Source organism: Mesitornis unicolor, unplaced genomic scaffold (assembly GCF_000695765.1).
Source record: "Mesitornis unicolor isolate BGI_N332 unplaced genomic scaffold, ASM69576v1 scaffold4663, whole genome shotgun sequence".
NCBI lineage: Eukaryota > Metazoa > Chordata > Aves > Mesitornithiformes > Mesitornithidae > Mesitornis > Mesitornis unicolor.
In genome coordinates, this window is record NW_010172467.1 from 30,446 (window position 1) to 45,194 (window position 14,749).

The following is a 14,749-nucleotide window of genomic DNA, read 5'->3' on the forward strand; positions in this document are numbered from 1 at the left end:
AGAGTCATGGACTGTGTTGTGCTGCTGAAATTGTATCAGAATTATTGATGTACCAGTTAGTTGGCTTTCATAAAATGCTTACTTTCATGGTAAATGTGCATGCACGTGTCCCCGCAGAACTGTGTGCATTTGCATTTTAACATATATGTACATTTTGTGCTGTGGAGTACAGCCACATATATATACCTAATAGCCACTCCACAGCACAAAAGTGTAAGTAAATGTTTAAGAAGAGCAATAAAAAAATGTTTACAAATTCTGACAGTGATTTCACACAGCCAGTGCTGTGCTGGGCTCTTCTAAGAGTCGTGGAAATGACGGGTCTTCAAGAACCATACAGGTGACTTGGAAAATAGAACTTTCCTTTTTTTTAATTAGATTTTGTTATTGAATCTCTGTTGCAAAATCATATTGATACATTAGTTTCTGCCTCAGACACCTTTTTACTTAGCCTGACCTATGAAAGTTGTATTGTCATGATGTGTTCGTTGTACCTGATATTTAGAACAATTTTCATTGCACACTGGTCAGGAAAGGTGAAAAAAAGGCAATGTCAGAAATGATAAGGAAGAACACCCATTTCTTATCAATGTAATTAAAGTTGATGCAACTTGAAATAAATGAAATCCTTCTAGCCTGTCAAAATTAGATGTGAAAGGTGTTGTGGTAACTAAAAATATGTAAAATAAAGCCACAGTGAATCTCTTGTGCCAGTGCTTTGTTATGGATATCATAGATCCAGTAATTTGAAAACAGATTAGACTGTTTGAAGCTTAGAAATATCTGGGGATAGACTTTCACTTTTCTACATATTCAGGTTTTTTTATCTTCATCGAACAAAAGTATCTAAAATAGAACTTCACTGTGTTTACTTGTAATGTGTTTTATGGCAGAGATTTTGAACTGGCATAAATAGATGTCATTTCAATGGAGCTAAAAATCTGTACCAGTAGATATAAACTGAGATTCTGTGCTCACACTAGAGTTCTCTCATACAGGAGCTCTGTGATTCTGGGAACTGGAAGATGTCATTCCTAATCTTCCCCAGGAGGAAGAAATGCCAGCTGATAAACATTAAGTCAAAAACCAGACTTGAGACTAAGAGCTGATAGAAATTAAGGACTTTGTCCATCCTTAAAGATCATAAAAAATTTATAAAGTAGAAATGGAAGAGAGTACAGTTTTAAACACCATTGCTCAAAATAGCATATGCAACACTTGTTAAAAAATGTATGGGAAATTTTATTCTTTCATATTGGGTAGCTTAATGAATGATTAGTAGAAGATCACTTTGCTTTTAGTAGCGATGAGATCTTTTCTTAAATGGATGAATTAATGCTCCATAATCTGGGGAACAAAAGGAATGGAGCTGAAGGGTGGTGAGACATTGGAACAGGTTATTTTGGACAGGGCTTTGGTCTAGTGCGAGGTGTCCCTGCCCATGGCAGGGGAGTTGGACTGGATGAGCTTTAAGGTCCCTTCCACCTCAAACCATTCTATGATTCCATGATTCTATGAAGTACTTTTGGACCCAAGTTTAACATATGTTCAATGGTTACTTACAAGTGTGGGCAGGATTGACATCAAGGTGCTGCCTTCCTGGCCTATATTTTTAGCATTGGGTGTATAATACTGTTTTGTCACTCTAACAGATAAAAAAAGTAAATGGTCAAGCTTCAGTACATTTCCATTCGCATACATCAAAATTAAGTAGGGCGTGTTATAAGTATTGGATTTTTCACAAATAGAAAAATCCTTTCTTCCTAATAGCTGGAAGTATTTCACAAACGTTTTTATTTATTTTAGTGCGTCTGAAATCCCTCAGTTCCGATTGCCGTATGATGTAGTGGATTTTGAAGCTGAGCTTATGAAGGATCTCGGAGTGAAGGTAATGAAAAATATATCCTGCCTATATATAGCTCAAAGAAAAAAGAACAAGGACTCTGCCAAAGATTAACAGCGAAATGTCATGCACATTAGTAAAGAACAATTAAAAGCTACTCTAGACAGAGGCAGGAAGATGCTTCCTCTTGCTCAGGGCATTTGTCTGTCTCCTGTCTGAATGCCACTAGTTTGGAAAAGGGCAATCAATAGTTCTCATCTGGCATGCCTGCATGTGATTAATTGTCTGTAAGAAACAAATTCCTAAATTGCTTTAGGGGTTCAATGTAGCTATTGGAATGATTTGATTTTTTTAATCGAGTTTTTTTCATGCAAGTTTGGCTCCACTTAAAGCATTCGTAGTTCATACTTCTCCTTTTGTTCCCTGTCCCTGAGTGTTTTCTTAATGGTTTATCATACAGTCTTGTATCCAAGTTAATTTTATAATAAAATGCTTCAAATTAAACAAAGTGTTAACATGATCATCTATTATAAACAATAACAGTCATTCAACTTCTTGGAAAGCAATAGTTATGCATTATTCTTTTAAACAAATGTGTGTTGTTTATAGATAATGGGAACATTGCTTTATTGTTAATTCAGAGCTTGAGCTGAAGATTTAGATAGTATTTACAACTGCTGCATGTTTTAATGGAAGTTACAAATGTAGAATGCATCACTGGATCAAATTTTGGAGTATCAGGAGGGATTATGTATTTTTAGCATGATACTAAAACGTTCGGCGAAGCAAGAAATTCTTCTTGGGTTCTTTCATGTTGGTTCATATTGTAAAAGCTGTAGACTGCTGTCACAAGACCTAAGTGAGAATCTCATCCTGCCCAGGTTTTATAAAAACACTGGTAAGATGTAAGGTGAGGCTTTAAATGCCACAGGTCTATTTTTCTACTCTAAAGATCCCTCTGCAACCCTCGAAAAAGCTGACAGAATGGAGGTTGAGGTAGGGATGGAGCTAAAATCAGAACACAGTCAATTTTAGACAAAGTCGCTGGGCGTAGGCTCCTGGGAACCCTCTGCAAAACTCGGTTCCCCAGGGCTCCCAGTTATGGCAAGGTCTCCAGAATGGACTGTTAGAACCACCACACCATCCTGACCTGCAAGTGCTCTGCGGGATCGAAGGGCAGCAGAGAATCTCAATGTAAATTTGCTCCCAAGCTCTGCTACTGGTTTGCAATTGACCCTTTGGCAAGCTGGTTGACTAAGTACCTTAGTTTTATACCTCTATAAGCTGGAAATATTTTCTGGTGTTTACATAAAGCATTTCAGATCTGTGGTGGAAGGTGCTGTATTGTGTAAATGCTCAGTAGTGCTGTTTATTCAAGTAATTCTACTGAAATTAGTAAGAATTAGTCAGCTGAATAAGGATTACAGAGCTAGGCCCTAGGAGTATTATGAATCCCCATATAAAATAGTATTGCCATTTAAATTCCTTCATTAGGTTTTCATAACATATGTACACAATAGGATAAAAAAATGTAATGACAATTTATGGAATGTATTTTGTTGCCAGTGAGGATGTAGCCTGTATTCTTGAAAGGATTATAACTGTACACAGCTTTTGCATCTCTGATAAAATTCATACTAAATCTCCAAAGACAAAAGAAGTCAGTGTTTTAAGTATTATACGCTCTATTTTACGTCTGTCTTTTTTTCTTTTCACCAGTAGGAGAAATCTATTAAATGGAGTATAGGCAGATTCAGTAACAAACAAGAAATACAATGACATGAAGACTAAACTATTAAGATCACAAAGTATAGTGGTTACACAACAGAGCATGCCATTTTGTAAAGTGAATACACAAGTGATATAACAAAAACTGGGGGAAGTCATTCAAGTTCAGAGAGTCTAAAGTACAGAGATAAAAACACACATACTCATGTCAAGAAGTGCAAAATATCAGAAGAGGAATCGCACGCACTTTAAGCGCTCAAAAGCCTTGGGGTTAGGAGAGATGAGCAAAAGGTGTGTGTATCTTCAATTGCGTGACCTCTACACAGGAGGCTGCTGCAGTTGGTTTGCTGAACACGCAGCAAGTGCTCTTCTCTGTCTCACTCTTACAGCAACTGTAGTTGCTCCACCTCTGCAGTGGCTGCTCAAAGCAGGATTGCTGATGGAACGTTACAAAAATCTTTCAAGTTTTGCTTCTGGAAATGTATAGTAGTCGAACTGAAACAAATATAAATTATAGATGCATTTTTATTACTGTGACTTATTTCTTTCACTAAACGAACACCAGTCGCTGCACTCTAGGCATTGCTGCTTGTCTAAATTAGAATTAAAATTTGCAAGTTTAAATCAAAAGTGATCTCATTCATAATTTTGAAAAGCTTTGTTAGTTTACCACACAGAGCAGTCTGCTTCATTACGAGCAAGAAGGGCACACTGTAATTTTCACAGAATGTTCTTCAGACTTACTGCCATCTCTGGCCCAGTCTTTTGCAGGCAGGTTTTCCGAATCCACAAAAACACCACTGGCTTCACTGAGGGTTTCTGGCACAAAGGTGTCCTCAGCGGCCTCAGTACAAAATTCAGGCTGTGAGCTTTGAGAGTGCAGTACAAAGCAATACCATCCTTCCTCTGGGTCCCTCTGGGACTGGCATTGAATTCTGCACAATTGGAGACCTACCAAGTGCCTGATACTGTGTGGGAAAACATTGCTTGGTTTTCTGTTCAGAACCCCTATTAATACTGAATAGTGTCATGTCTTTTATTTCCTTTATTTCTCTGTAAGAGTCTCATACTTTCACTAATGCTTCTGCAATAACCTAAACTGCTTGTTTTTTAGTTGGTGTGCTGGGTGATCTGTTTAGTACATATTCCCTAAAGGAGGTTCTTGCTTCCACATCATGTTTCTTAAATTCTGGCTTTTCACATGGGAATACAATATTCTATAGTCGGCACTGAATACAGCGATTTACTCGCAGTAGAAAACTGCCATTTTCAGCTTTACTTCAGTGTTGTGTTCCATAGATGGGCTTCATATGTTTGTTTCGCTTGCTTTAGCTCTTTTAGCTTACAGCAGAAACTAAGCTAGCCTGTGGTGGCCCCCACGTGAAGGTACATTTCACCCATATCTAGTTTGGATCACTTGCTTAAATCGAAGCCAACCTGGACTTTTAAGTCTGGCTTGGGGAAAAAAGAATAATTTCCACCATTTATTCACTAGAAGATCCTGTGACATGTCTGTATGAAGGACACGATGGAAATTATTTTAGCATTATCGCATTAAAAGCAATAATCTTTAATTCTTTCAGATAGTTTTCAGCAAAGGCCTTGCAATGGATGGAATGACACTCCGCACTTTGAAGGAAGATGGCTATGAAGCAGTTTTTATTGGAATAGGTAAGAAAAGCTCACTGTCCTATGTTTTGTCTTCTTGAAATTGAATGACTGTAAGAATGAACTGAGACTTGTATCTGTGTTAATAGGATGATGTGACATGGCTTCAATTTGATGCATTATGGAAGTATGGAATTTAAGAAAAATTTTTTAAAACCCAGGAAATTAAAGGTAGCTCTCTTAAGACAGTTATTTGTTAAAATTGTATCCTATTTGTAGGATAGATACTTAACTAAGATGAGAATATAGCTGAATGTGTTGATTTATTGTTTGCTTAAATAGTTACAAAATGGGTGAACTAAAAAATGACTCATGATTGATTGCCATATTGGCCTAGAGTGATACACAAGTTCAGTTTATTAGTTCTGTGAACATCTTACTATACCCACGTAATTACTAAGTCTGTATGTAAGCCAGTGTTACCATGGTTGGTTGCTTTTTTTCCTTCCTTCATATAAGACATGCAGCACGCTTCAGATAGGCTGTAGTGAAATGTAATTATGGGCTGGGTTAACAGAATAGGCTGACTTTGACTTACACTAAAACTGGCACCATAGGTCTGTCTTCCCTCATGTGCTAAAGAAGTCCTGCACCTGCCTGCTGTTTGAATCATTGCTGCTTTTCAACATTACATTAGAACTGTTATCCATTTACAAATATTTTGAGGTACAGCTGGACCCATCGCTACCATATGATAGGCGTGTTAGGCAGGCATCATCTACAGTTGGTATGAGGCTTAATGCTCTTTATTGATCTAGACGTTGCCTAAGTGAACATAATAGGAAACAAGTTGTCCAACTGTTCCTTCTTCCTATTATTGATTACAGAGATGTAATTCTTAGTACAACGACAACTGTTGTTTACCATCTGGGTATGCAGTATAATAAGCTTTGCAGGTCTATTCTGTCATGTGATTATAGTACAGAGCTTTGAGATTTATAAAATCCTAAATCCTCACATTGTTAGAGACCTTACGTGTATAGGAATTTCTGATGTGTTATATTTTGATGTAATTTTATACAATGCAATAGTCCAACTTATCTTCTTTATTGTTTTAATCTATGTCTCTCAAACAGCTTTGTGAAATCTCTCCAATGAGGGATTAATTCATAAATAAACATTTGTTTTCTGAGGTTCTGTCTTTTAGGAAAAAATTATCAGTCGTTTCTTGAACATCAGCATGATTTCCTTCCATTTCTGACTCATAAATTTAAAATAATAGTGCAGTGAAGGTTAGCAAAAATGACCACTGAACACTTTACACACAGGATTGGAATGTTTGCTTTATGTCTGTGAGTTTATTTTCTGACCTTAATAAAGTTATCCCAATATAAAATATTTTTTGTTAGAAATGTATATAGACAATATTGTACCATACAGGTGCTAGGTAAAGGGACACAGCCAGAATTGTAATAAACAAGAGAGAAGGTACCTGAAGCATAATTCTTCCGTAAACCATGTGTTCACTGATTGTATTAGGAACCAGAGGGTATAAATGCTAATGAAGGATTATGTGTTCCTACGAAGTTTTTTTATTGGAAGCTACCTTGCATTCATAATGAAGTTGGTCCCTCTCTGTACCCCCATGTCTGCCTGTGAACTCTTTTTTACAGTACTGTGTAAGACACTGGACAGTAATGTGGCCTTGAATACTGGTAGTGAAAGATGGAGGACAAAAGAAGGGGTTACAGATTTCTAGGGTTAGCTGTATTAATTCAGTAGAGCATTTATAAATTCTCAGCAACAACAGTTTTTCCATAATGAGTCTGTACTGAATTTCATTTTGTGTTCTTTGCCTGCTGAACAAACATATATTCAATGAAATGTCACATTTGAACATTGCCCTGAATCATGGGACTAAAGTAATTAGAGGGCACTACTTACATAAAATAGAATTTATTTTTTTTTAAATTTTGTTGTCATTTGCTTCTAAATGAATCTGTACCTTGATGGAAAATAAACATTGTAGTTTTCAATTTTCACTATTAGTGGAAGAAATAAAAAGTGAACGGGTGTGTATAAGATGATGAGGCCTCTGATGGCAGAAGGCAGTACACTGCGAGAGGATTTTTTCATAGCAATGCTGTTTGTGAAGAGCACACCTTTAGTCTCGAAAATGAGATGGAACTCAAGAATTTATCAGTCAGGATTGTACAAGAGTCCACGTGATTCATGAAACGGAAAAGCACTTGTAAATAGCCAGCTACGTGAGGGCAGGTGGAGAGGCAACGAGAACTTTGAAAGCTATTTTCCACACAGTTATGCATCAGGAAAAATATATTGCTCTGTAGGAATGCGACGTGAGGTAGGGAAGGTGCACTCCTCAGCTGGGTCTATGGAAGGTGAAGCATAGGTGACTGAGGTTTGATCACTTCTAACAAGTGACCCTATCAAAGAGAAATGAATAGCAAAGGCTTTTTGTTAGAGCTGTAAGGAAAGGTATTAAAAGTGTGCTCTAGTCAGCGTATTCACTGTGTTTCAGAACTGAAGGGTAAAGAAGTTCCTGAAAGGAAACAGGTTAACAGCCTTACTCTAAAATAAATAATAATAAAAAAGATGCTTAGCTTCAAGTCTGTGCTTACTGAGGCATTGAGACTATGATGGTTTATCTTAAGGTGAAAAATCCGTTTCAGCCAGTAGGTCTGGTGCATTTAGATCACTTTTTAAAGCTCAGAAAAACCCTTGTACTAGACCTGAAAATGAACAGATGGCCAGGATGTGTCACCTTTGGCAACTTCTGGGGTCTCAATTTGAGTCACGCCTTACCTCCATACTATTTTATTTTGCTCCATCATATCTTTCCCAATTAGACTGTGGCTGTGCGTACAACATTGTAGAGGCTCTTGTGGAATTTTGGGTTACAAAAACATATGTTGAGCTAGCAAAGACTAGATCTGAGGAAAAGCTTTCATAGTTACCTGGTAAGTGGAAATGAAGGAGATCAATCTGGGCAATGGCACACTGGAAGCCTACACTGCCCACTCATAGCAGAACCTCAGAACAAACCATAGGTGAATCTCAGTCACAGGGTTGACTGTTACCTTTTTTGCTTTTGGTAGTACGTTCCTTCAATCTCCTGGTTTTTGCCTTACCTGAATTGTGTTTCATCCAACTAGTTCTTAATGTTGTACTCCTCTTTATTTCTAGAGAATTGATATGTGAATTGCCTCTTCCCTGTCCGTCATTTACTCTCATGTCCTCTCAGTTTTCTCTCTTCAAAGACTTTGCAACATCTGGCTGCAGATGTTACCTTGTGTTTTGCATACAGTGACCTGGACGTAGACCAGACCATTCTGTTTTTCTCCAGCAGTCCTGATTTCAGATTACAGCTAGTATAAATATTAAAGGGTAGTCCATGTATCTCAGTTTCTTACATCGAAAGTAATGATAGACAATAGCATACGTGAGAATTTTTTCACAGGACTAAAAGGCAGCAGCCAAACAAACCTCTAAAACTACGCATAGGAAAAAAAAAAATCCTTTCCAGATTTGATAGCTTACACTCAACATGCTTTACCTATAATCAGTGCTGGTTTTTGGTAAGAAATGTTTGTGAAGAATTTGTGATTGAGCTGACAAATCAGTTTGAAAATTTTGTTAGAAAAACAAAGAGTCTTGCATCAGTTGCTGCCTTCTGTAAACACCATAGAAACTGAGGGCAAGAGAGAATCATCATGCTGAGAGCAAAAGGAGAAATCAATGATAGAATGAAGGGCTAGAGGAGAGACCACATGGTCCTCAGAGACAGCTAAGTAAGGCAGCAGAGAGTGTCTTACGGAGAACAGAGTAGTCTGAATGCTTTGTGTTACTGTGTCTCTTGGTTGATTTTCAGGGTAGAATACTCATGATTTTTACAAAAAATTTCTATGTGTATGTGTCTCACTTGGCTATCAGAGCAAATGCAGAAATACTAGGCTTTTATTACTCATCCTTCCTGAAGTTCAGCTGCATTCTTTGGAAAACAGGATTTTGTGGTTCTGGTTTTTAAGACTACACGAAGCACTGTATATTCTTTTTGAAAGAGAAAATACAAAACAAAACAAATGCTTTATACAACTATTTAATTGAATGAAAATGAAAGACCCGAATATTTCAAGTATTTAAGGACATTTCATGGGCCATTCAAACAAATATACAGAAAGGGTATCACCATAAACATATTTTCTGCAGACTTTTACACAAACCTCTATCCTTATTCTATTATGTTTTATCATAATGTAGGGGTTTTATCTAACATCTCTTTATATGAAGATCAGGTAAAAATATATATTCAAAGATGGTTTTATTTGGTAAAAAAATGTTTTTAAAAAAATCTTAAGCCTTCATTCCTAGAAATTGCTTGGACACTTTTACTTTAGGGTCTATAGGCTTAAACTCACAGCCCTACCTCACTTTCTAGTTAACTTTTCGTTATAGGACAAATGCAGCTAGTGACGAACTCTCTTGTTTCTTCCTCCATCTTGTGATGTTGAATTACTATGAAGTCACTTTTATTGTATCAGGATATTCAGAGGCTCTATTAACTGTTGTGAAATGGTAGGTTAGATAAGCATATGGAGTAAATCCCAGCAAATTATTGCTTGGATGTATCCTGAATATTATATTCTGCTTGCAAGGGTTAAAACTGAGCGTAAAAAAAAAAAAAAAAAGAAAAAAGTGAAATCCCCTGTGGAAAGAACCTTTGTGATAATTGCAGTCATTCATAGTTAATTAACATAGCATTCAAACAATAATATAGTCAGATGATTCCATTGATTGGAATGAAATTGCACACCAAAAAAAAAAAAAAGAAATTAAAAGTCCTAGCATTGATGTACCTTGTTTTAAAAAAAAGCCCTGTGAGATTGATTTACTGTCTCTTCCCCAAAAAGTAAGTAATCTCCTCATGCCTGTTATTATCTTCTGATTAACTATGCAGTGCCACCTGGTGTGCAGATGGGAAGAATATTACACATCAAGAGCTCTGTTCACACCCACCCACACAGATATAAACCTACATGGCAAAAAGTGAACAGATGTTCATTTTGCTTGTGCTACAGGAAAAAATTGTGCATCGTACTCCTGATTCATAAACTAAATTTGGAGGACATGAAATCTGCATATGGGGCCCGTAGGCCCATGGCCAGCATAGACATTTATGGAGGAAATATGTCCTATTCGAAATAGTTCTCGTTTCAGGTTGTGAACAGACTTTTATTTGTTTGCTTCTCTGGTTTTGTTTTACCTTATATTTCTGAGTTTTCTTTTTCTCTTCACTTGCTATTTCACTTATCACCTCCAAAGGGAGAAGTTTAGAGGCAGAGCCGTTTGAAAGCGTATCCAGGATTTATCTGTTGGTTGGCTGGCTTTTCAGAATTGTTTTGTTTCTTGACGTTTAAGATGCTCCCTAAAATTATGATTTTAGGCCCTTTGTGAAGACCTATTTGGCTTAGCAGTAACATAGCAAGTCACATACAATAATAATGCGTCTTGGTTAAAGATGGAACTGTAGTAGAAGCGTTGCACAGCCTCAGGCTTTAGGATCTTCTGCTCTGTTTTTGGAGGCTTTTTGGTGTTGTTTTGTATTATTTTATAATTTTGTAACTGTTTTGACACTTCATAGATGATGCAGTTTTTGCTGCAAGGAAGCTGAAGCCTAAAGACCAGATAAAACACAACAAGCAGGAGAGAAAAATATGTTGGAGGTTAGTGCAGGAATGAATGATGTTGTTGGAAACATTATCAGCTAGATAATAAAAATAAATGTGTGTCTAGCTTAGTTTCTGGGTTGTTTTTATTGATGCTTGTAGGCAAGGGTTGTCAATGTCTCAGAATCTTGCAGAGATGGTGCTTTTCACCCAGGATATGAAATGGTGACAGCAGTGTCCATTCAGGCATCCTTATGCAGTGAAAGATAATAAGGGCTGCAGAGCCAGGGAAAACACTTGGAATTACATTTTATTGTGGCAAAAGAAAATATTTCAATCCATTTAGCTGCAAAAAGCTGTGAAACTTTACTTTTAGTTATAATGAAAATGAAGTCATCAAAATGAGGCATGAAGTCAGAGAGAGTACTGTGAACAGTTGGAAGAGTAACAGTGATGAACAACAGCGGCAGCATTTGGACAAAGCCAATTCAAAGTATTTCACTATTGCCTTACAGTAACCTGAATAATTTTAAAATGACATTTTAAAATATTTTTTCTAATAACGATCCATGAGAAGGGTAGTGATAGGTGCATTTGAAATATACTGAATCATAGAATCATTAAGGAAAAGACCACTAAGATCATCAGGTCCAACCGTCAACCCAACACCACCATGCCCACTAAACCGTATCCTGAAGTGCCACATCTACACGTTTTTTGACCACCTCCAGGGATGGTGACTCCACCACTTCCCTGGGCAGCCTGTTCCAATGCTTGACCACTCTTTCAGTAAATATTTTTTTCCTAATATCCAATCTAACCCTCCCCTGGCACAACTTGAGGCTATTTACTCTCATCCTATTGCTAGTTACATCGGAGAAAAGACCAACACTCACCTCACTACAACCTCCTTTCGGGTAGGTGTACAGACTAATAATGTCTCCCCTCAGCCTCCTCTTCTCCATACTAAACAACCCCAGCTTCCTCAGCTGCTCCTCATAATTCTTGTTCTCCAGACCCTTCACCAGTTTCATTGGCCTTCTCTGGACATGTTCCAGTGCGTTATTGTCGTCCTTGTAGTGAGGGGTCCAAAACTGAACAAAGTATTTGACGTGTGGCCTCACCAGTGCCGAGTACAGGGGCTCGATCGCTTCCCTACTCCTACTGGCCACACTATTTCTGATACAGACCAGGATGCCATTGGCCTTCTTGGCCACCAACCAACAATCCCAGGTCCTTTTCTGTGTGGCAGATTTCCTGCCTCTCTTTCACAGGCCTGTAGCGCTGCATGGAGTTGTTGTGACCTAAGTGCAGGACCGGGCACTTGGCCTTGTTGAAGCTCTTACAGTTGGCCTCGGCCCATCAACCCAGCCTATCCTGTTCCCTCTGCAGAGCCTTCCTACCTTTGAGCAGATCAACACTCCCACCCAATTTGGTGTCATCTTTTAGTACAGAACAGGATCAAAACTGCACATTGACCTGTAACAGCATGAAATGAAGTCCCAAGGAAAAAGGTCTACACAAGTCCAAGCAGTCAAGTATAGGACTTCTTTATAGTCTACCTCCTGGAGAGCCTTAGCTCATGGCTTACAGCTTGGAGAATGAATGCACCCTTCTATAACACCATATTTCTTAATTTTTTTATGTCTCATGCTAAGAGTATTCTAAACAAGTTGCACCATAAATTGTTTCTTATACAAAACTAATTAGTCCTCAATAGTCATGTTATTCTCATCTTCTGCTACTCTTTAATCTAAGTAAGTTTTTTTATTAAAAACCAAAAGGAATATTATTATATTGAAAGGGACTTCGGTGAACAAACCTGTTCTTACATGCTTATAGCAGATGTTTGAACTTGCTTTTATTCCCAGTGCAGCAACTTCCCTGAAGACCGACAATGTACATATATCCAAGAATATTTATGCTTGAAGCATCCTTTTCTACTATTGGCATTTGTAGTAAGCTGTTCTTCCAGTGCTGTAGTCCTCACTGCTGCTCTGGATATTGGTGGAACATTTCTAATGCACATTGGAAGCAGTAGGCAGTTGAAAGCTTCCAGGGCTCAGATGCACAAACCAACTTATTTATTATTAATAGTCTTAGGACACTTTCAAAAATACTAATAATCTGCCCTTGGGCATCCTTAAGTTATTCACTTGCAAATTACACAGATTTTCATGCTCTTATTTACTTATCTTTCCTACCAAAAAACTACTTAGCATAACAATCTCTACTGCACATGTTTTACAAAACACTCCCCTGTCTCTTTCTGAGGTGCTGGACAGTTTCCCTGAAGAAATACTCATCTAAATATACTGACAAAATCAATTTGATTCATATTGTTTTAAGAGTAGTTAATTTTTTTATATATATTTTAGCAGATCAATTCATCTAACGTTATTTAGCATTTTTGGGGAGTTTTTTCAGGCTTTTTTTTTAAGCATTTTGATGTTTGAGAAGTAAGAAAGAAAGAAAATATTGAACAAAATGGTGATGTTTTATATATAATATGTTCATGTTGTGATGTTAGACACTTCAGTGCTTTATACCTAAAGAGCTTTGCTTGCTTACCTGTTCTTTCTGAAAGTTCACTCCACAAGTCAGTTACTTTTATCTTTTAGATGTACAAGTGTTAATTACGTTGCCTTCTTTTTACTTCCAATATTAATATTCATTCACAGAATGTACAACAATCTAAAATACAGCCGGTAAGTAGGTGCATATCCATTTACTTTAGTTGAACTCTCTTTCCTTGTAAGGAGAGTTCATGTGGTCCAATGTGTAATCAGACACTTTCTGAAACATTGTTCTACCTAATACTACAGGACTGACACAATACAGAATTTAAACAGTAGGCTTAGATTTCCTTACCTTCATCTTGCTGTTAAAGTATAAAAGGCTGGCTAAAAACCTAGGCTTGTTGTGTTTTATTTTTTTATCTTTAAAGATTCTGCAGAAGTAAGAAGTGTATCAAAATGTGACTAGTTTAGTACCAATTATTGGTGAGAAGATGGCAAGTGCTTTTTCATGTTGATGAATAAAGTTTTAAACAGTCTTCCTGTACATATTTATGTCTCATAGTTTCTGAACTCATACTCTTTTCGATACCCACTCAACAAGAGGTGTGTCTGTTTGCTGAATTGAATTGACAAGTTAAGACAAAACAAGGGTATGTGTGGTCAATTTGTAGTGCTTGTTGAAGGAGATTTTAGAGATTGCTTTAGGAAACTTTCTTGCTCTGCCACTTCTCTGCTTCGGGAGAGCGATCCCTAGGAAGCCACCGCTGGCACGGGCAGGGCTCAAGGCTTCCAGCTGACCCCATCCTTTTCTTGTACTTCTCAGTCTTCTGCTTCCCTTTTCATCACTGCTTGGTTGTTAGCTCCTTGTTGGTCTAGGAGGAGTGTGATGTAATGAAGGGCAGTTACTTCATTTCAAGGGAAAATCCTGACACCTGGGTGTGCTTGAGGCCACTTTTGGTCCTCCATATAACGTGGGACACACTTACTAGTGATTCCGTTTGTCTGGATGGGATGCACAGTCTGAGGGCCTTCTGAGACCTGTAGCCTTCCTTGCCTGCAGTCTGTGCCTAAGGGAATCCCTCTATCCTTCCTTTCAGCCTGAACACACTGATTGAAAAGCTTTCCTATTCAGGTAGTATTTGTAATTTTCTTATCCGATACAATAGCTTCTGCCATCAAGGGAAAGCCCATTACTGCCTTCCAGATCTCTTTAGTTTTACATGGATGGTAGTTTTTAAAGTCGACTAAAAGCTGAGAAGAAAATTCTACATGTTCACTATAGTAAGTAATCTTTAACTAAGCTATGTAAATATTTTTGCTACTGTGTCTTGAATTTTGAATGGATAGAGATTTTCCAGGCTTCT

At 37.5% G+C, this 14,749-nt stretch overlaps 1 protein-coding gene across 1 annotated transcript in view; it reads left to right on the plus strand.

Moving 5' to 3' along the window:
* Positions 1-14,749, plus strand: part of LOC104537483 (dihydropyrimidine dehydrogenase [NADP(+)]-like) — a gene marked incomplete at both ends in the record, with an annotated part of 75,393 nt that overhangs the window by 23,795 nt on the left and 36,849 nt on the right. The window contains 2 exons of the mRNA XM_010180380.1: positions 1,807-1,888; positions 5,155-5,242. Of these exons, the coding sequence (XP_010178682.1) occupies positions 1,807-1,888; positions 5,155-5,242 (170 nt within the window). The remainder of the gene's footprint in view (positions 1-1,806; positions 1,889-5,154; positions 5,243-14,749) is intronic.